At 33.7% G+C, this 21,987-nt stretch overlaps 1 protein-coding gene across 1 annotated transcript in view; it reads left to right on the top strand.

The window, feature by feature from the left end:
- LOC106464831 (rho GTPase-activating protein 100F-like) overlaps nucleotides 1-21,987 on the top strand; it is a gene marked incomplete at its 3' end in the record, with an annotated part of 59,420 nt that overhangs the window by 11,405 nt on the left and 26,028 nt on the right. Inside the window, exon 2 of the mRNA XM_022392633.1 lies at nucleotides 10,534-10,661. Within this exon, the coding sequence (XP_022248341.1) occupies nucleotides 10,534-10,661 (128 nt within the window). The remainder of the gene's footprint in view (nucleotides 1-10,533; nucleotides 10,662-21,987) is intronic.

Here is a 21,987-nt window from a genome sequence, read left to right as displayed (position 1 = left end):
ATATATCGTAATACAGTTATAGCTATTTATGGAAATAAACATATATATATATATATATCGTAATACAGTTATAGCTATTTATGGAAATAAACATATATATATATATATATCGTAATACAGTTATAGCTATTTATGGAAATAAACATATATATATATATATATCGTAATACAGTTATAGCTATTTATGCTGACTTAATTCTTGTTTTTGTTGTAGTCTTAACAGTTTATTAGTTTTAGAAAAACGTTTCTATTAATTTAAAACTAACGATTCACTAAGGTAGTAGTTTTCTGGCTAATAAGAAACTCTGTGTTAGCGCAAGTAATAGTATTTAATAAGTAATCATGCGTTGTAAAATGTCAAAAAGAAATATGATGACATTATTACGACGTGTACTTCATTTCAATAAACTCTTTGTTGAGCCCCAGTGGGTCAGTAGTAATTCTGAAGGCTTATAACGCTAAAAACCAGGTTTCGATATCCGTGGTGAGCACAGCACAGATAGTCTGTTGTGTAGCTTTGTGCTTTACTACAAACAAACTCTTTATCGTAATCTTCTGTAAAATTTGTAGTAATCAAAATCAGTTATTTTTAGGAACTGTATATTCGATATTTCTTTGTCTTACCATCCTTCGAAGTTTCTGAAACAAGAAAGTTGTCTAATTCGACAGTCTGCGCTTTACTTTGTTATGACCTTTCTGAGTAGATCTGGACGGAAAAAATAATTATAAGATCGAAAAAATATAATGAGCTTGTCCTTAGAGTCATTAAGTTATATGCAGATGAATCATTTTAGTCACGAATACCCAGACTGGCACCCATTGACAGTGGATTACTTTTTATAGTGTGTTCGATGAAAATCACTCAACAAAATTGTAACTCCTATATATAATGAAAATCACGCGCTTGGTTGCTGTTATGCATATGTTAAAGCTGTTAATAAATGAAGCTAAAAAACGTTTAACCATAGATCTTGCTAGTGTTAACTATAGGCTTAGCTTAAAACGTTGAAAGCTTAAAACTAGATAAATAGAAAAGTAAATCAGGCTACCTGACAGAGTTTTAACTTCAATACTAGAAAGAAATTTTTCCCTGAAGTGGCTGACGCCATGATTTCTCATGGTAATCTACAGTTAATATTATTCAGTGGCACTGCAAGACTAGAAGAAACAATATAATTTATATATTAAAAACAAAATATTTCACACCTTTCCTGGGGGGGGGGGGTAAATCGTAGATGGTTCATTGCTTTGAAAATCTCCCGATAGCTTATATCTCCACAAATCTGGATTCGATACCCGCACTAGTCAGAGCACCATACTGTTTTGTGTAGCTTTGTGCTTAACAACAATCAAGCATTGCCTTAAATTTCTTTACTTTGAAAATACCAATACTCAAAACTGGTCGTCAAGTGACCTTACATGTTTTTTCTCTAAAACATCTTAAAAACTCTAGCCAATATTCTCTTCGGGGGGGGGGGTCTTCATCTAAATTCTTAACATTTTTAAACGTTAAGTCCTATCTTAGTTGTGATGTCTTAATGGAATAATAAATATTAATTAAACTTAGGGGGTAGGAATGTATTGAAACAATATACGCAATTGTAAATATTAGTATTTCAACACATAAAAACAGAAAATAAACAATTCTAATAAAATCTAACTCAAGGAAATAAAGTTTGAAAACAAACAGAAATGTATAAGAAAGAAACGTAATAGACTTTGTGTTGTGCTAAGTATAAAAAAAAAGAAATACGATATTATATGCAAAGACTAAGGACTGAAAACTGAAGGAAATCCAGCAACCAGTTTTCACACTTTCAAAATTGTTTAAAAACTGTCTTGAAGACTTTCAATGTTGTATCTTACTACGATTTCATCTCATTGTATATTTATTTTCTCAGTCAATTCCCTATATTTTCTGTTCGCCTAAAAATGTAAACCTACAAAATTGTACCCAACTTGTTTCCCCAACTTTTCTGTTGGCAAGGAAATGTACACTACAAAATTGTACTTCAGTTGTTTTCCCAACTTTTCTGTTGGCAAGGAAATGTACACTACAAAATTTTACTTCAGTTGTTTCCCTAATTTTTCTGTTGGGCAAGAAATGTACCTTACAAAGTTGTACTTCAGTTGTTTCCCTAATTTTTCCGTTGGCCAAGAAATGTACCTTACAAAGTTGTACTTCAGTTGTTTCCCTAATTTTTCTTTGGCCAAGAAATGTACCTTACAAAGTTGTACTTCAGTTGTTTCCCGAACTTTTCTGTTGGCCAGGAAATGTACCTTACAAAGTTGTACTTTAGTTGTTTCCCGAACTTTTCTGTTGGTCAAGAAATGTACACTACAAAGATGTACCTCAGTTGTTTCCCCCATGGCTTCTATCGATAAAGAAACGCACACCTTCAAAATTATAAAAGCCACCTTAGCATCCAAGGTGTTCTTAGAAGTTACAAGCAAGAAAGGCAAATTAAATAATAAATATCAAAGTTAAAGTTACATAAAATATGGAATTTACCTGAGACTTGTAAAACGAGAATAGATATAAACAAATAAGGATCAACTGAATTGTCCTCATCTACAGCTATCAAAAAACACAAGTTTTGCTCCACAAACGTTTATGATCATCGATATATCAATTTTAACTCATTATTGATTTGGAATTAATACAGAAATAACCTTATCTCACCAGGGGGAGAAGGTGACAAAGGTGGCGTTGTTTGAAAAGTTAATTTTTGGGGAGACGTTCTTCTTTAATTTTATGCCAAGGATTATACAAAAAAAGACAAAAAATATCTATATGCAATGTGTGTGTGTGTGTGTGTAAAGTTACATGCTTTCAATAAATATTCGTTTAGTAAATTTGTTTATACCCTAAAAAATATGATTTTTTTCCTATAACTAGTCTGTAACTGCTCTTCGTCTGTATCATAAGAGATTTTTTAATTAGCTCTGACCGATGTAAGAAACTTACGAAAAAGACTATTCTAGTGTTAGTGGAGATGGTGCTATGGTCTGTATCATAAGATTTTTTTTTTTAATTAGCTCTGATCAATGTAAGAAACTTACGAATAAGACTATCTTAGCGTTAGTAGAGATGATGCTATGGTCTGTATCATGAGGTTTTTTTAGTTAACTCTGACTGATGTAAGAAAGTTATGAATAAGACTGCCCTAGCGTTAGTAGAGAGGGTGATATTTAACATACTGAATCAAAAATTGATGAAAATGTCCAAATATAGAAATAGTTGACTTACTACGTAGATATGATTAAAGTACAGTACCTGCTCTTCTCATATATGCACAGAAGAAAACGTTCTTTGCAACCAATGCCTTTGGAATCATGCGAAAGTGTTAAGGTAATCAGGATAATGAGATACAAGTACAAATGATATCACAGCAAAATAAGGTTAATATAGGCAAGTAAGCACTGGAATACCGCGTTTATAAGGAGAGCGTTTAATGACATAATTAATTAACAAAATTTACGTTACGTATGTTTACCAAATATACCTATAGTTCAAACCTTAAACACGTTAAATTATTCAGTTCACGCACTACTATTAATCTCTGCTAAACAAATTAGTAATATTACACAGTTTTACTTAATGTTCTACTCGTTATTTGAGTGGCCTTTCAAAACTTCAAAGTGAAACTTGTGTGTTCATAATAGCTGGTAGAAATTGTTATTAGACTAAAACTGTACCAGAATATATTTATTAAAATATCTTACTTGTAAAATTTGTGTTTAGAATATTCAAGTGATGGAAGTTTCATGTGATACAAGTTATAACTCTATGAAATATTTTCAAAATCATTTGCAACCCGAATCAGTTGCATAGTTCACTATCCACAGATATATGAAGAAAGAAATTGGACTAAATTCAAAATCATAAATTGGATTCCCAGTTCATTGTACAGCTTTGCGCTAAAAATAAACTAAATTCAATCTTGCATTATCTTCAACTTTTTATAGTCTTAGCTTTATGGAATCAAAGTTGTGTATTATATTTAGACACTGGTGCATGTTGCCTATTTTGCTTGATGGAAACTAACTGTTTATATACGCTGGTGTCATAGTACGATTGGGTGAAATGTGTACGAATATGAACATTAATTTTATTAATTCACAAAGTCAGGTATTTATTGCATTCTCACCAATTCCAGTTATAAATACATTCACTACTGCTATAGTATAGACAACGGATAGCCTGCCGGATTGTGGATCTCAGCGTCTAGCATTTGTGTCCAGTTACCGATAAAAAAAATCTCGTTCCACACTCTAGAATCTTAGGTGCGTCCTGAGAATAACGGTCAAATCCCACTATTCGATCAGGCATGAACATCCCATGAGTTAACGGTGGGTGCTGTTAACTACCTGTCTTCCCTCTAGTCTATCAGCTCAAAATGAGGATCGACTATAATATATAGTCTTTGCACGAATATTCAAAAACAAAAGCAGCTACAGTAACTAACTTGAATTTATGACTCATCGAATTCTGTTCGCGTTCTGTTTGTTTCTATGATTTCTTTAGTAACGTCTTTTCCTGCGTTAAGTAAAGTACTTAATAGGATAGATACACATCTAATTATAGCCGTACTACTGCTTATCTTTCTTTATCTATAACATAACATCCTCAAATGCAGTCAACTATCGAATGATTTTCTCGGCAATGTTGATCATAGTTGTGATTCTTTTTCGATAATTTCATCTTATCACAGTCCTTATATATATATATTAGCCGCGGCATAGCGGCTCATAGAACGGCTCTAATCTTTTTTCTTTTTTTTTCAATTACAAAATTTTAGCTCATAGCTCCGTCATCTCTTGACCGATTTGAGTTCTTGTTACGGTTTTGAATTCAGGGGGTCAAACTCTTTCGATTGATATATTTAACCACACCCAAGGTTTCTAATCCTGCCTAAAGGAATTTCAATTTGAGGGTAGGCTGGAAGAGACTCTGATGAATATTGTTTGTTTGTAGTTGTGCACAAAGCTACACAATGAGCTATCTGTGCTCTGTCTACCACGAGTATCGAAACCCGGTTTATAGCGTTGTAAGTCCGTAGACATACCTCTGTGCCATTGGGGGGAGTCTCTGATGAGTAATAAAATCGAATCGGGTATATGCGCGACCCACGCTTGTTATTGCTGGCGCACAATAATATAGCTAATAAAAAGGAATAAAAGTCTCATAGATTAATTTACTCTAATCCTGCCTAAAAGAATTTCAAGTGCCGCGACTATTGAGGATTCCCTTTTGTTTGAAGAAAGAAATATAATTTTTTGGATGAAAATATAGCTGTGCCACATGACACCGAAGTAGACAAATTCGATAATACAAAATTTTTTATATGTAGCCATCTTGTCTTAAATTTTCGTTAGGGCGTCTTTTGAGGTACAATATTGAAACGAAATAAAACAATTACACGAGGCATGCTTTTTAAAAGTAAATTATGCTGCGAAATTTGTAAATAAAAAGAAAAGAAAAACCCATAATAACTTAGATATTTGTAGTAACATCTATCTTATTTCTTTATCTGGTAAATATCTTTTTGGAGGAGAAGAAAAAAATAATGAAGTTACAGAAGGTGACTATACACAGTTATGAAAAAAAACAGCTTGTCAGAGAGAGAGATTAAGAAAAAGGATCGCCAGGGGGAGACAATGCACAGGAATGCAATGAAAAGGATCGCCAAATTAAAATCGTTTTTAGCATTCAGCAAACTCCAAAAGAGGTGGATTTCTTTCCCATACTTTAACTTGATGGCCTGTTAACGTAGTAATGGCTGTTTCGTGTAACAATTTACGATAGTGGACCAGTTACTACCTCCGGGTTCAGCTTCACTTTGTTCTAAGGACTTTCAGTCAGTTGTAGTTCGATCATCAAGTGTAATTCTATGTCTTCATTACAACTTCCAAATAAAATTGTCAGCTGTTTTTCTTGAAATACGAACGGACACTTGTCTCTTTTTTTATTTTAGGAAAATAGCTCACTATTGTTTTACTTCTTATTTCAGTTCCCTAACTCTCCTAAGCTTTCGTGTTGTCTTCTGTTTAGTTGTGACTATTTTAACTTATTCTCTTCTATGACTTTTAAAACCCTACACACGCTATCTGTATTACCATTAACCTAGATGTTATATTACTGTATACCTCTTTTCTTATGTCATGTTTATTTATGTCTATATTCTAACATACCCTGGCTATATTACCTTTAGCCTAGCCCTTATGTTACTGTATACCTATTGCTATCACAATAATTGCTTATTTCCCCTTTCTTTACGTTTATAACCTTATATACCCTGCCTATATTATCTTTAGGCAAGTCCTTCTTGTAACTGTGTTTTCTTATTTCCCTTTTTTTTTATGTTTATGACCTTACATACCCTGTCTATAAAATCTTACCTTTAAGCTAGCTAGCCCTTCTTGTCACCTTGTTTTTCTATTCCCCCTTTCTTCACATGTATGACTTTACATCCTCCATCTATATTACGAATAACGTAGCTCTCCTGTTACTGAATGTATTTTTATATGTATGATATTTAGCAATGTTTTCACTACTTCTGTCAATATATCTGCAATTTTTTTATGACTAAACCTCTCTCCACCCTCTAACTTTTCTCGGCTTTCGTTCTACTTTTCAAACCTAATTTCTTTGAGCTGTTTTTTTCTCTCCCGGTCGCCATCTCTGTTATATATCTTCTCATTGTGAGCTTCTACGTGAAAGGTATATTTTTAGAACACAATTAAAACAGCTTTATTGCAGATTCGTCATTAATGTAGAATTACATAGTCAGCTCATGCAGTCATGGAGCTATTGACGAGGTTACAAGTGTATCACGAAAACAAAGTATTTAGTGTGTAGTTTCATTCTGAATAATTAAACTGGCAGTAGCCGAACTCTATGTTACTACGTGGAAAAAAATTACTATGGGTTCATTAGGCACTACAGGCCCGGCATCGCCAGGTGGTTAGGGAGCTCGACTCGCAATCTGTGGGTCGCGGGTTCGAATCCCCGTCCCACCAAACATGCTCGCCCTTTCAGCCGTGGGGGCGTTATAATGTGACGGTCAATCCCACTATTCGTTGGTAAAAGATTAGCCCAAGAGTTGGCGGTGGATGGTGATGACTAGCTGCCTTCCCTCTAGTCCTACACTGCTAAGTTAGGGACGGCTAGCGCAGATAACCCTCGTGTAGCTTTGCGCGAAATTCAAAAACAAACAAACAAACATTATGCACTTGTTAGTGCTCCCGCAAGGTTATCAATGCTCTTTTTGTCGGTTTTGACAAGGTTCTTAAATCATGAAATTATAAATACGCGTATTTGGCTAAGAGCATAAAAGTCGAGGGTACGTTTTATACTGGTATTTATACTACAGTTTCACTAAATTAAGCACACGTGAAAGTCATGGAAACGTTAATGCTAAACACTTGGCTGTATACTATTATCTATAAATTAATAAGGCAAAAATTATGGTGAAATAAAATCAATTAATTGTTAGGCGTTTCGATTATTCTTAAATAAAGTGATCGAGCGCAGAAAGTATACATTCTTAGAAAATTAAATTATGATAGCTTATTCTTAAATATCACACTTCTTCAATGACCCGTTCTTGCTTTGACTTAAGAATCTTGATAAGGCACTAAAAACCAAAATAATGTTTTGTTTTTAGGTTATTCAGAATATTTGAGAGATGGTGAGTAATTTTCTGGTGGAAATGTTTACCACTTTATACTTGGTGACATAGATGATTAAAAAGAGTTAAAAAATAGCACCATAGTCTCTAAATGAATAGGAATACTTTCGCTGTCGTGTCTCTCGGTGGGGCCCCCCAGTGGCACAGCGGTATGTCTGCGGACTTACAACGCTAGAATCTGGGTTTCGATACCCGTGGTGGGCAGAGCACAGATAGCCCTTGTGTAGCTTTGTGCATAATCAACAACAACTCTCGGTGGGTTAACAGACTTAAACGCTAAAGTACGGGTTTCGATAGTGTCATCTAGTGGATGTAACCTCACAGTGTTCACCTATCTTAGTAGCAAACTTCTGGTTTCATATGTTTGTTTTTACAGTGTTCACCTATCATAGTAGCAAACTGCTGATTTCATATGTTTGTTTTTACTTATGAACATCCTGAATATCTTAGACGGAAGATTACGAGAGAAAAAAGGTGTTTCCTCAACAAGCAGAAATAAATTAATTTAAAAGATTATTTAGTGCATTTTTAAAGAATATTATAATATTCAATATGCATTAACATGTAATAATGAGGTGTATGAAATGAAGGTAAACAATATGTACTACCCTTTCACAGGTGTATTCCACTCAGTAAAATAATGGCATGGCCTGGTGGTTAGGGTACTCGACATGCAATCTGCGGGTCATGGGTTCGAATCCCTGTCACATGCTCGCCCTTTCAGCCATGGGGGTGTCAAATGTGATGGTCAATCCCAATCCCGCTATTCCCTGGTAAAAGAGTAGCCCAAGAATTTGCGGCAGGTGGTGTTGACTAGACGCCTTCCCTCTATTCTCTCTAGTCTATCATTGGTAAATTAAGGATGGCTAGTGTATTATAACCCTCAAGTGGCTTTGTACGAAAATCGAAACAAACCAAACCAGTAAAATAAAATTTCACCAGAAAAACTATATAATTATCAGAAAAGATATTAAATTTAGTGAAGATATGCCTTAACTTTTATCATGCCAATGTGGAGTGATCCTATTACATTGTAGCTATGCTTAAATGTATTTAGTGGAAATGTACCTTAACTTTTATCATGCCAATGTGGAGTGATCTATTACATTGTAGCTATGCTTCAATGTATTTAGTGGAAATGTACCTTAACTTTTATCATGCCATTGTAGAGTGAGTGACCTATTAAGGTTGAGTTATCCGTAAATATTTCCATGCTAACGTATGAAGCTCATAAGTTTTGCAAAATATCTTTGCTTGGATCATTTGTCGACTTCGGTCGTTTGTTCTTTATTTTAAGAAATGACTTCACATTCTCTGAGCCGCCAGTTGACAGGAATTCAGACTTTGAAGTATACATATTATATATTCTATCTATCTTCTGTTTTAATCCTACACGAGATTATCAAATAACAGTGACAGTATATAAAAACCCATCTAGTCGAATTAATAATGAAAAATATTTAATAGTTAAAACAAATGGACAATCGCTTTTGTTTTAAGGTAAAGGGTCAAAGTGTGAAAACGAAAGCTAAAACAAATTTCGGTTCAGTTTACTTTTATTTAGTTCTTTTACATTCAAAGCAATTCTACCCAAGTATCATCTGTCTTACTCCATTTTATAATTTGTAACTAGCATTTTAGTTTATTTCATGCAAAATTACAGTCATTCTTACAAAGGAAATACGATTTCACATTGGTATTTAACCTTTTGATTACCAACTTTGCGAAAATAATGGAAATTAAAGTTGGCTAAGAAAGGTAACTTTGTTGACAAAATAATTCTGTTTGATATCTTGACAATAGGAGCGTTAAAAACATTAACGTTAATACCTTAAAATATTTATTAATTTTACTGTTAGATCAAAGAGGATGATAGAGCACAGATGGTAGATTGGTAAAATAAAATAGCATGGGGCATGATATTTTGGTAATATTATTTAACCTTTGTATTGGCTTTTTGTGGCCCATATCTTCAATGGACATCGAGTTATCTTGTGATATAGAAAGCAAGCAAAGAAAACAGTACGGTAGGTGTAGTATAAAATAGACAAAAAATAGTACTATATAACAGATTATAAAACATTAAGATAGATATAGTATAAAGCATGTTAAAAAACAATATTGTGAATGAAATATAGAACAGACTAAGAAAGCAGTATGGTGGTGTCGTATAGAACAGGTTAAGAAAACATCATAATGGATGTAGTATATAGCAGGTTAATAAAACATTATAATACATGTAGTACAAAGCAGGTTAATAAAACAGTATAATGGATATAATATATAGCAGATTAATAAAACAGTATAATGAATGTGGTATATAGCAGGCTAATAAAACAGTATAATGGATATAGTATATAGCAGGCTAATAAAACAGTACAATGGATGTAGTATACAGCAGGTTAATAAAACAGTATAATGGATGTAGTATAGACCAGGTTAATAAAACAGTATAATGGATGTAGTATAGAGCAAGTTAAGAAAACAGTATAATGGACCTAGTGTATAGCAGGTTAATAAAACAGTATAATGAATGTGGTATATAGCAGGTTAAGAAAAAGTATAATCCACGTAGTATATAGCAGGTTAATAAAACAGTATAATGGATGTAGTATATAGCAGGTTAATAAAACAGTATAATGGATGTAGTTTAAAGCAGGTTAAGAATATAATATGGTGGATAAAGTATAGAATTAATTAATAAAATTGTATGTTCGGGGAATTATAGAACAGACTAAGAAACCAGATACCCCATAAAAATAAAGAACATGGTTGTGTATGACATCCAGCTTTGTTATAGAAAGACATAATTTGATGAAATGATTCTTCCCTCAACTAGGTGTCCTATCTGGCAAGAACGGAAGCCAACATTCAGCACACATGAGCTCCCTTGCACAGCCTCCCCGTCTACGAGAAAAGGTGAAGCATATAATTTCTTCAAAGATGCTTTGCTGTGGCCGTAGAAAGGTAGGTGAATAAAATGCTTTAAAGCTACAAGCTATAAGTAGCGAAAATCTTTCTTTAACTTCATCAGTTTATATGAAGATATGATTGACAAGTGGTATAAAATATGTTTGTGTGTATGAAAGTTAAATTATTTTAAAAATTACACTTACCAACGCTTAAGAAATATTTTGCATGTGAGTGTATGTTTTTAAAATGCAGAAAACATTAAATCGAGCTCATACTTTTCTTGAAGAGATTTTTTATTTTCTTTGATTTAGCGCTATTGTTATTGAAAAGTTGAAATATTTTCTACGAAACATTTTCAGTAATGATTGAATTTGCTAGTCAGTTTGTTTATTCAGTGCTGATAGGAGAGAATTGGTAAGTGAAGTTGTTCTTGTATTAGCTTCTACTGTGAACTTAAACCTATCAGCGATCATTAGATGAGCTAACTTATATAACTTGTTATCGAATAAATAACACGCTTTCATTATATATATATAAGTAGAGTGGACTTTGCATTCTTCTTTTTACCAGGCCCGGCATGGCCAGATAGTTAGAACACTAGACTCGCAATCTACAGGTCGCGGGCTCGAATTCCCGTCACACCAAACATGTTCGTCCTTTTAGCCGTGGGGGCGTTATAATGTGATGGTCAATGTCACTATTCGTTGGTAAAAAAGATGCCCCAAGAGTTGGTTGTATGCTAAATTAGGGACGGCTAGCGCAGATAGCCCTCGTGTAGCTTTGCGTGAAATTCATAACAAACCAAACCATTTTTATTACCGAATAATCCAAAAAGACCCGCTCAAGAGTATGTTACAATACCACTAACAAAACTTATGTAGGTATTTTGTTTAAATATGTTCTATAAAACTAAAGCAAAGCACAAACATTCGAAAACTTTCCAGATAAACTTTTTTCAATATAGTATATATATATTTTTAAATTTAAAACATATCCAAAAAAATGTGAACATCCTTACAAACTGTGTTATGCTTTCTTTCCAAAAATTTATTTCTTTGTTTGATTTCGAGCAAAGCTATCTGTACGGAGACTATCTACACTAGCCGTCCATAACTTTAAGGCAATAGACTGGAGAAAATACAGCTATTGAACATCACCCATCGCCAACTCTTGGGATACTCTTGTCAAACCGGATGATGTGATTTGACTGTAACTTTTATAATGCACCTAAGGCCCCACAGTATGGAGCGTGATTTTTTGTATCTGTGTATATGTGTTGTTGTTTTTTTTGCGGTAACAGGACGCGAACTACGGTACCTCAAATCCACAACCCAGCACGCTAATCACTGAGCAGCTTTCCGTTTCATTTCTTTGTATTATCAAAAGAAATTTGTAATAATTGGTTTGGACATGTACGAGATTGTTTCTTTCTGTTTTCTTTTTGTTCTTATTCGAGTTTTGTCCTATTTTCGATATTAAAGTATAACTACAATCTCAATACTTTATTCTATTCGTTATGTGTTATGTGTAAGTACATGTTTTAACAGAACAGTGTCCTACGTGGATATCTGTTCTAGTCCACGTTTTGTAATCTCGTTATTAACGGGAGTATCAACACATTATCACAAGAATTGTATGTAGCTAGTGTCACTGCGATATCGATAACGTGAGAATTAACTTTATCCTCACTATTTCCATTTTATGACGTTTGTATTCGTAACTTTCAAAGACAACGGAACTGTGACTATTCCAATTTGGAGCAACGTATCAGTTATGTGAAATTCCTGAATCTTAATGCGTGTATTATCACATTGGGCATATTTCAAATTTTTAATTTGTAAGTCTCTATTAAAATTATTATAATTCAGCATCTTTATACATGTGTTTCGTATTTTATCTTTACATTAACATGCACTGCTTCTAATTGTATATACCATGCACCATACTTTTTCCATGTATTGCTAGAGACTGCTAACATTATTGTATATTTTAAAAAGGTAAATACTAAATATGCTTGGAAATGTTTGCTGCTACTATTTTTAATTATACGCCGGTTCTTACTTGATGAGTCTTTTTTCTTATGTTTTAATCATTCAGAAAAATAAACATAAATAATAATATATATATATGGAATATCCTAAATAATAAAATTTTGAATGTTTTCCAAAGATTTCCTGCACCAATGTTGTTAATTTCCCACGTGAATTAATCGACCACATAATGACTTGGAAGAAAATTCTTAGGACAACGTATAGAATTAAAATATAAGCTGTGTGCAAGTCCTCTTTAATTTTCGGAAAATTATCTTATGTATGCTTCATGATCATTTATACAACAGCATGGTCTATAGTACCGATTGTTAAATGTGGACCAACACTTAATAGTGTTAATTCATAAACCTTCCCATGCGTGGTGAATTTAACTCGTGTATGTTCCACAATCTTGAATCGGATTATCAATAAGGCCCTATCTCAACATCATTTTCACTCACCGAACCATAAGCTACGTGTAATCCATGGTTGGTCAGTCGCACTACGGTAAAGACATGTCTGTTTTCACAGTATAGTTTAATTTCATAATTAGTTTGAAAACTTATTATTTATATTTCGTTGGAGAGAATGAAAGAACTAAGAAGCATTTCAAAGTGGCTGCGTTTCTAACGCACTTTTCTACTACTAAGTCGTGTTAAATGCTTAATTACGCCCTGAATATTGTATTAAATTAACATTCATCATAAAGATGTATTTTAAGCGTTTTCTCTAACTAAAGGTCCAAATTGACTCACGAGTTTTCTAAAACAAATGTCTAAAGCTGAACAAATTAAAGATTAAGTTACTTTACATATATTATTAACAACTCAATACATCAGATTGTTTTATACGTTTTCTCAACAAACTCAACTTTAACTATCGTGCGATTTCACTTACAAAACACAACTATATATGCTGTTAAACTGTAATGTTTTGTACCAACAAAGGTGTTTTGTAAAACACCTTGCCATTTATACTATTTATTTTATTTGGTTGAAGAGATTTCCGACACTTATTGTCATATCTGCGTAATGACCTGATGAAGCGATTTGTCGATGAATGGGTTGGTCGTGTGTTAGAGATCTGGATTTCCAGGCTGGCGAGCAGCGTTCGAATCCATGCGATACCACAAAATATTCCCCTCCCCCTCATTTTAGGATGTAGGTGCCTTATAAGAGTGATAGGTAATCCCTTAACATCGATGGTTGGTAGTACGGTACTGTTGACTGGCTGCTTCCCTCTAGACAATAATTGAAACTAAGCCAGTAGCTTTGTCATAAATACAAGATTCTGTTTTAAACTTTGATAACGTACAGGAGTCTGCTTTAAACTCTCATAGACTTACAACGCTAGAATCCGGGTTTCGATACCCGTGGTGGCCAGAGCACAGATAGCCAATTGAGTAGCTTTGTGCTTAACCTCAAAAAACAAACAAACTCTCATAATATGATAAAACTAGAACGTTCATTCGTAAAACATAGTTGTGTATACGTAATGGCCTAATTAGGACTTTTTCAATAACGTAGTCTGAGTCGAACCTCGTTAGATATTATTGGGATTACGGCCGAAAATACTGCAAACAGCGTTGGTACTAAACTAAGAAAATAATGTATTATTATCATCGTAAGCAAAACGTAAGAAGAGTACGTCTCATCACCTGTGTAGGTAATTTGTTTTGATCAGGAGTTAATTTTAATGACAAACTTACACATGTCTGATGCTTAGTTCCATGATATCACGTGCCTAGAAAAAAAGTTTTCTAAAAAGCAGTTCTCACTTTTGCTGCTAGTATTCATGATGTGAAGAGTTTTAAGAAGAACGTTTCCACTTAAAATGCACACAAATATTCGCTGTTGATAAGCAGCATTTGATGTTTAAAAAGAACGTTGAATTAACATGTACTTTTAAGAAGATGAATATAAATATTCTTCATTTCGAAAAAATAAATTCAATTGAAGATATTTTGTTCCAGTTCATTGTAAATGGCACATACGCACTTTCTTGGGTAAATTGAAGAGCAGACATGTATTTCTTTTTTAACTACAACCATTTTCAGATTAACAAATGTTCTTATCTAATATTAAAAACTTCTAAACATTTCATTAGTGCATTTAATTTCCTTACATACTTATCTAAACCTACTTTGGTCCCAATCTATCTCACCCAAATGCTGATGTCTTATTACACTGGTCGACCAAATCGAACGTTTTCCCTCATTAAAAATGTAAATACACTTTTCTATACCAGTTTTTGCATTTTGCACGCTGATTCCAAATCTGTTTTTGGTTTTCGTCTAGCATATCTAGTTATTGAAATATGATTGGTGATATTTTCAGCACATTAGGCTAGTTAACGTTACAACTTTATTAATTTTTCAGTATAATTCCCATAAATGTTATACACACACCATATACTTGGTTAAATTTATACAGTACACATTTATGAATTAAATGTAAAATAACTTGAATTATAATTAAGGCAATAACCTTTCAAATTTGATCGGTCTCATCACGAAACTTGACGCGCTAGAAGAAAAACCACAAACACATTTGAAATCAGCGTCCCAAGAGTTATCTAGCCCACCTATAATTATATCTGATAAAAATGACTTGTTGGCCAGTGTTATTATTACGTCTTCGTCCAGTCTGTTAAAACACCCCTAGTGACGTTGACATTTATCTTTATCCCATTTCTTTATTTTTTCTTTTTTTGTCCTTAAATTTTATACGCTTCATTCATTATCGATCAAACTACCATACAAAGAAAACATCATTTCCAATCACGATAGGTAGTGATAATACAGTTTCCAGTTTTTATCCGGAAAATACCACCCATAAATCAATAGATTAAAAGGTTCCTTCCTGGAATCAAGATCATAGGTCCCTGTTAAAAACCAATCTATTAATGATCACCGTATATTTGAATCAATAAATGTAATCTCGTAAGTTCAAATCCTTTGTTATCTCGCGCGATGACCAACACTTTAAAAGGTATTTCGGTTCTTAATAGGACTGGACGTGGCTAAATGGTCTGAAATTCGAGACTTGATGACTTGATGCCGCTGAAATTACTCCGCACTTTCAACCGTTGAAATATTATAAAAGTAACAATCAGTCCTATTATTCACGCGGTGATCAGCGGTAAGTCTTATGGCTTATAATACTAAAAACTGGATTTCGATGCCGCAGAGGGTAAATCATAGAAAGCCCATTGTGTATCTTTATGCTTAACAGCAAACAAACAGTTCAAACAGGGTAAACAAAGCACTTGTGGTGGCGGGTGCTATTAGCTGGCTACCTTCCCTCGGGTTGGTAATTCAAAATTATGAGCGGCAATACCTGAACCTTAGGAAATCCCTGACCTCACTGTTTAGCTCACGTGCACATAAAGTGTCTTTCAAATTGAATTTTTTTTAATTTTGTATCGTTGTGTTACATAAATTTAACATTGACCTAAAAGAAGCCATAAATTGAAAAAGTCCGATTACTGACTAAATTACTGATTATTATTAGTTTACATTACAGTGTCAGTACACAGAATATTATTATAAGGTACTAAAGCTATTCATTTTTACAAATTACAGTACCACAGCCTATTCTGTTTAACTTCTATGAGTTATCTCAAATTTAAATTTGAATATTTTCTAGGTTCATTAGAAGTAACATATTTATCAATCCGAAAATAATGTCATCAAGGAAGAATACACCCTGCAAAAGAACCCTTTGATAATGACCTTTGCAAGAGTCGAGTTGAGAAAGAGAAGTCTCTTGTTTCTGCTAAAGAATCAGTATTGCTTTTCTCAAGCGAGAGAGAAAATATTCCGATGAGCTGAATTCGACATCGATGGTTTAAGATTTTATATCTGAAAAATTTTGGAGTGCAGTTCAATGAAGCAGCTGTGGTTTCAATTGTATGATGTGGAAGAAACTAACCTATCAAGAACACCGGCACATTTTTCATGATCCAACTCAGTGGCCTCGCCACATGTACAATTAACTCGTTGTAACAGGACTTTCTAGAACTGCTGATGTGCAATATCCAAAATCTGCGGATCAGAAGCATTTCATTAGCCATCATCAAGTATGAATTCTGGCGAGCTATGTAAAAAGTTGACAGAAGGCAGTTGAAGTATTCGAAATCAAACGATACCATTAACTATTTCAGCTGTATTTTTCTTTCGATTAAATTTTGTGCTACGAGCTTTGAGACATCTTTAAAGATTGTTCAAAAATTCAACTGTAATCGTTTTTTTTTCAACTTCAAACCTAATATGCTTAATATGTGGGCTACAAAACAGGATACATCTTTTACCATTGCTCAAACAGCATGAAAATTCACTACATCATTTTGAGAGTTATAAAAAGGATGGAAGCTGGGATGCATGCGTTTGAAAAAAGTAGAAGCACTCGATGAGCATCCTTGTCACATGATTGATCAGGAGTAAACAAGATGGATAATCGTCTTCAAACGCTTGATGACAATTATTTGGTTTTTCATGATTTTCTTTCTCGTTATTCTAACGTGTTTTACTTTTATTTAATATAAGTTTCAAAGATACGTTACTCGTGCTAATAACAGGATAAAAGAGATTTCATTGGCAGATGAATGTTTGGTAAAGTTTATAGGCATGACTAAACAAAGTGTAAGATTAAGATAAATGTCTGTGAATACGTACATGACAACTGGAAATCTGGTTTAAATACAAAAAGAAGGATTAACGATGCATACTTATCACCCAGCTTGACTACCAGTATGGCTGAACTGGAAGTAAAATTGGGATGCACTCTACAGAAACAAAACATTGAACTGAATTAGTCTCAACATACTCCACACACAAGTGGGAAATATTACAACAACAACACCTTCAGAACTGCATCACCCAGTATCCAGTTACATGTTATTTACTGCTTTGTATTCTCATGTGAGGCAAACACAAAGATAGTTTAAAAGTGGTGGCACACTGAATGTGTGTCTTTAGTATACTTCTAAAAGCAATAATATTCTACAAAAAATACCTGAAATTTGATATGTTAGGAAAAAAACACAAAGTTAGAATGCTCTTAAACCAACTACACTTCTTAACAGGAATTCAAGTTATTGGTTGACTTTGTCTTTCGATATGAACGTCCCTAAGTCAATTTTGTCTACAAATGCATGTTAAGCAAAATATCCCATATAACCGACGAAATTCAACCGATAAGACCAATTCTTGAGTTCTACAAAACTCTAGATGTGTTAGCCTTAATGACACAAAGTTAACTGCGAAAGAGATGGCACACGAAGTTAGAGCTGACTAGCTTTCCCAACAGTTGAAGCATAGTGACACGTAATGACGCATAAAAACAACAACAACAACAACAAAACTTTGATTATGAATAAATTGACAAAGTTTCATCATCCCCAAAAGAAACTAATGTTACATTTTGTGTTTTAATGTTCTTGGCGACACCACTATTCAGACTGTGGACTATTCATACTTGAACCAACATCATCAAGAGTTTTGAAGTCTTTGAAAAGATTAGATTGGAGTCTCCTTTGGAAGGAATTCTGGGATAATTTTTGCCCTGCCTCTCTAAAACGAGAGGTGCATAGAATCATATTTGAGTGGAACAAGTATGCGATTTTGAATACTACTTAACACAAGTTTTTAAACATTTTACCAGATGGAGTTTTAGTGAACATCCTAAAAACCAATAAAACTTCATCACAGACGATTGTAGGAAAATGGTAAAAAGCGCGAGCATCCATTAAAATGTCCTTCTTGTCCTTCATCTGAAGATCTGATGAAGGACTTACCACAAAACCAGAAACGACGTCTCAGACTACAGAGAAAATGAAGAAAAAGTCTAGAAAATTTAGTTCACAACTTGGTGTGTTTTTTTACAGTTTTTATAGTGATAGCAGCCGTTTTGTAACTGAAAGTGTACAGAAACATCAACAAAACTGACATTCATGAAACAATCTATAGTGACCTGACCAATTCGGCAGGCGTGGTGGCTTCTGATGATCATAGCCATGTGAAAGCTTTAACGTTCCAGAAATGTCTGGATGTCACTTAAGCTGACAAATTCCACTCATGTGTCATCGGGCGAAAGAAGCTTTTATAAGTTTAAACTTATCAAGATTCAGGAACGTCTGTCTAACTTGAAAATACTGTCTATCGTAAATGACACTTTTTGGACACTTAATTATCCTGATCTTACTGTTTTTGCCCAGTTAAAAGTACAAAAGTATATTTAAAGCAAATTAATAATGTAATATGATGTTGTCTTTATAAAGACTTGTCTCATCAATATTTTTTTCAATCTTTATTTTTTTTCATAGTGTTCATTCTTGAATATTTTAATATGCTGTGTTGCATTATCATTACTATGAATATGATTTATTAATCCAAGTTCGTTTCTATTGTCTGCTAATGGGATTTCATATTTGTTTAGGTGTATTACGTATAAGAATTAAATAGTTAGTACAGATACCTTTTAAAGAACATTTCAAAAGTAAGGCTTTGCCATAAATGGGATTAAGTTGGTGCGGAAAGGCCTCTGATATTTTAATATAGATACTGAAGCCTATCGAGATGTTTCTCAAGTGACTACTAAATCCACCGTGACATTTTAAAGTGTATACTGATGCCGATAAAGATGCTTTTAAGATGACTACCAAACCCACCATGCCATTTTAAAGTATTTACTAAAGCTGACAAAGATGTTTTTAAACTGACTACTAAATCCACCTTGACATTTTAAAGTATATACTGAAGCTGACAAAAATGCTTTTAAGATGACTACCAAACCCACCATGCCATTTTAAAGTATTTACTAAAATGTCAAGGTGGATTTAGTAGTCAGTTTAAAAACATCTTTGTCAGCTTTAAAGTATATACTGAAGCTGACAAAAATGTTTTTAAACTGACTACTAAATCCACCTTGACATTTTAAAGTATATACTGAAGCTAACAAAGATGTTTTTAAACTGACTACTAAATCTACCTTGACATTTTAAAGTATATGCTGAAGCTGACAAAGATGTTTTTAAACTGACTACTAAATCCACCTTGACATTTTAAAGTATATACTGAAGCGGATAAAGATGTTTTTAAAGTCACTACTAAATCCACCTTGACATTTTAAAGTGTATACTGAAGCTGTTTGTTTGTTTGTTTGTTTCAAATTAACCACAAAGCTACACAATGGGCTATTTGTTCTTTGCCCACCACTGGTATCGAAACCTGGTTTCTAGCGTTGTTAGTCCGGAGACATACCGCTGTGCCACTGGGGAGCATACTGAAGATGACAAAGATGTTTTTAAAGAGACTACTAAATCCACCGTGATATTTGAAAGTAAATGTTGAAGCCTACCAAGATGTTTCTAATGTTACTAATAAATCTACTGTGATATCTTAAAATAAATGCTGAAGTCGATCAAGATGTTTGTAAAATGATTATTAAATCCGCCGTGATATCTTAGAGTAAATGCTGAAGCCTACTAAAATATTTTTAATGTGGATGGCTACTAATCCAACCTTGACATTATAAAATAAATGTTGAAGCCTACCAAAGTGTTTCTAATATAGTTACTAAATCAACCGTGATATTTTAAAGTAAATGCTGAAGCCAACCAAGATGTTTCTAATGTAACTACTAAATCCACCTTGACATTTTAAGGTATATACTGAAGCCGACAAAGATGTTTTTAAAGTGACTACTAAATTCACCATGATGTTTTAATGTGGCTACTGCAGTTCTTCTAGGTGTTTTCAAGTGACTTCAAACACCACCATGATGTTTTAATGTGGCTATTGAAGTTCTTCTGGGTGTTTTCAAGTGGCTTCAAACACCACCATGATGTTTTTAAGGTGGTTGTTGAAATCTACCACGATGATTGGTAGATAAGCAGACTCCAGCAAATCAAGATTTGACTTTCATTGTTGCAGATGTCCACTGTAATGTATACACTTTTAGTTCTAAAGCCCCCCATGATGCTTCTGACAGTCAGACTGACAAAGTAAAGCATAGTTTAGCATACTTGACGTTGTTTCTGATTTCATTCATCATTTATTTCGCTTGTTTAATGGAGTGTCTGCTTCGGTATTTATGATACATGGAGAGAAACAGCTAAACCATTGCGTAACTGATGACGTCTGTTTCAATGATTCAGATATGCTTCGACTCATATGAGCTATCACGAGTGTGATAAGATAGTTGATGTTATCTAATACATCACTTCTATTGAATTTATTAAGCACTTTATTTTTAATGCAAATTACTCTTTCTGTAAATAAAGCTGAAAGAAATCCTTTCAAGGAAAAAGATCAAAACTCTGCAAGCAACTTGTATTAAAATACGTATTACATACCGTGTTAATATAGGCTGTAAGCGTAAAACTTGGTAGACATAATTATCTAACAAATTTAAGCTTGAATACATGCAGTTTGTTTATTTTATATTTTGTGTAGATAAAAGTGTTATTCATATCTTTATTGTGTTATCCATAATTGCATTCGTTATTGTTTGGATGTGGAGGGGAAATCACTAAAGTAATGTTGTACAGAATGAAGAAGTGAAGTACGTTCTGTTAACATAAAAATGCTACAACGACCGTATAATGAAGCCACTTCACTTTCTTTAGAACATATTAACAATTAAATGCTTTTCCCCAGTAATGGATAACTTTGACGATTACTTGTAGTAGCATGACCAGTCACAGTGAAGTAACACATAAACAGGCGTGAAATACTACTTAACTCGTACTTACATGACCAGTCACAGTGAAGTAAGACATAAGCAGGCGTGAAATATTACTTAACTCCTATTACATGACCAGTCACAGTGAAGTAACACATAAACCGTCATGGAATATTACCCGCTTAGTATTTACACGATGAATTATAGAGAAATGATACTTAAACTGTCATAGAATTCTACCAACAAAGTTCTTCCGAACATTAAAAACTAGTTAAATGTTGCCCTATTATCACTGCTAAAAAAATCATTTAACCCCTAACATTATTATTCCCCCAGTTTTTCTGCTGTACGGCAAGGCGGATGTACGTGTGATTACTGTTGGTGGATATTTATAGGTATGGGTAAGCAGGTGGTGGTATCTAGCTCGTGGGAGGCGTTAATTGGTGGAGTGTTGTATTGTGGCTTGGGGGTTTCTCGCCAAGAAGCAGCAGTGTGCGTGCTGTTCCTGTCGATTGTTTGTTGATCATGGGAGTTTGCTGTAGGATTTTTATTGCTTCGTGAATTTGAAGAGTTGTGAAGTCGTTAAATCGGCGGTTTATTTTGGTGTTTTGTACTAGGTCCTGACGTGTGAGGATACAAAGATACAAAACTGGAACCATCCACGCC

This window comes from Limulus polyphemus, unplaced genomic scaffold (assembly GCF_000517525.1).
Source record: "Limulus polyphemus unplaced genomic scaffold, Limulus_polyphemus-2.1.2 Scaffold1754, whole genome shotgun sequence".
Taxonomy (NCBI): Eukaryota; Metazoa; Arthropoda; class Merostomata; order Xiphosura; family Limulidae; genus Limulus; species Limulus polyphemus.
Note: the sequence above shows the minus strand (reverse complement) of the source record. Positions and strands in the feature narration are given on the sequence as shown.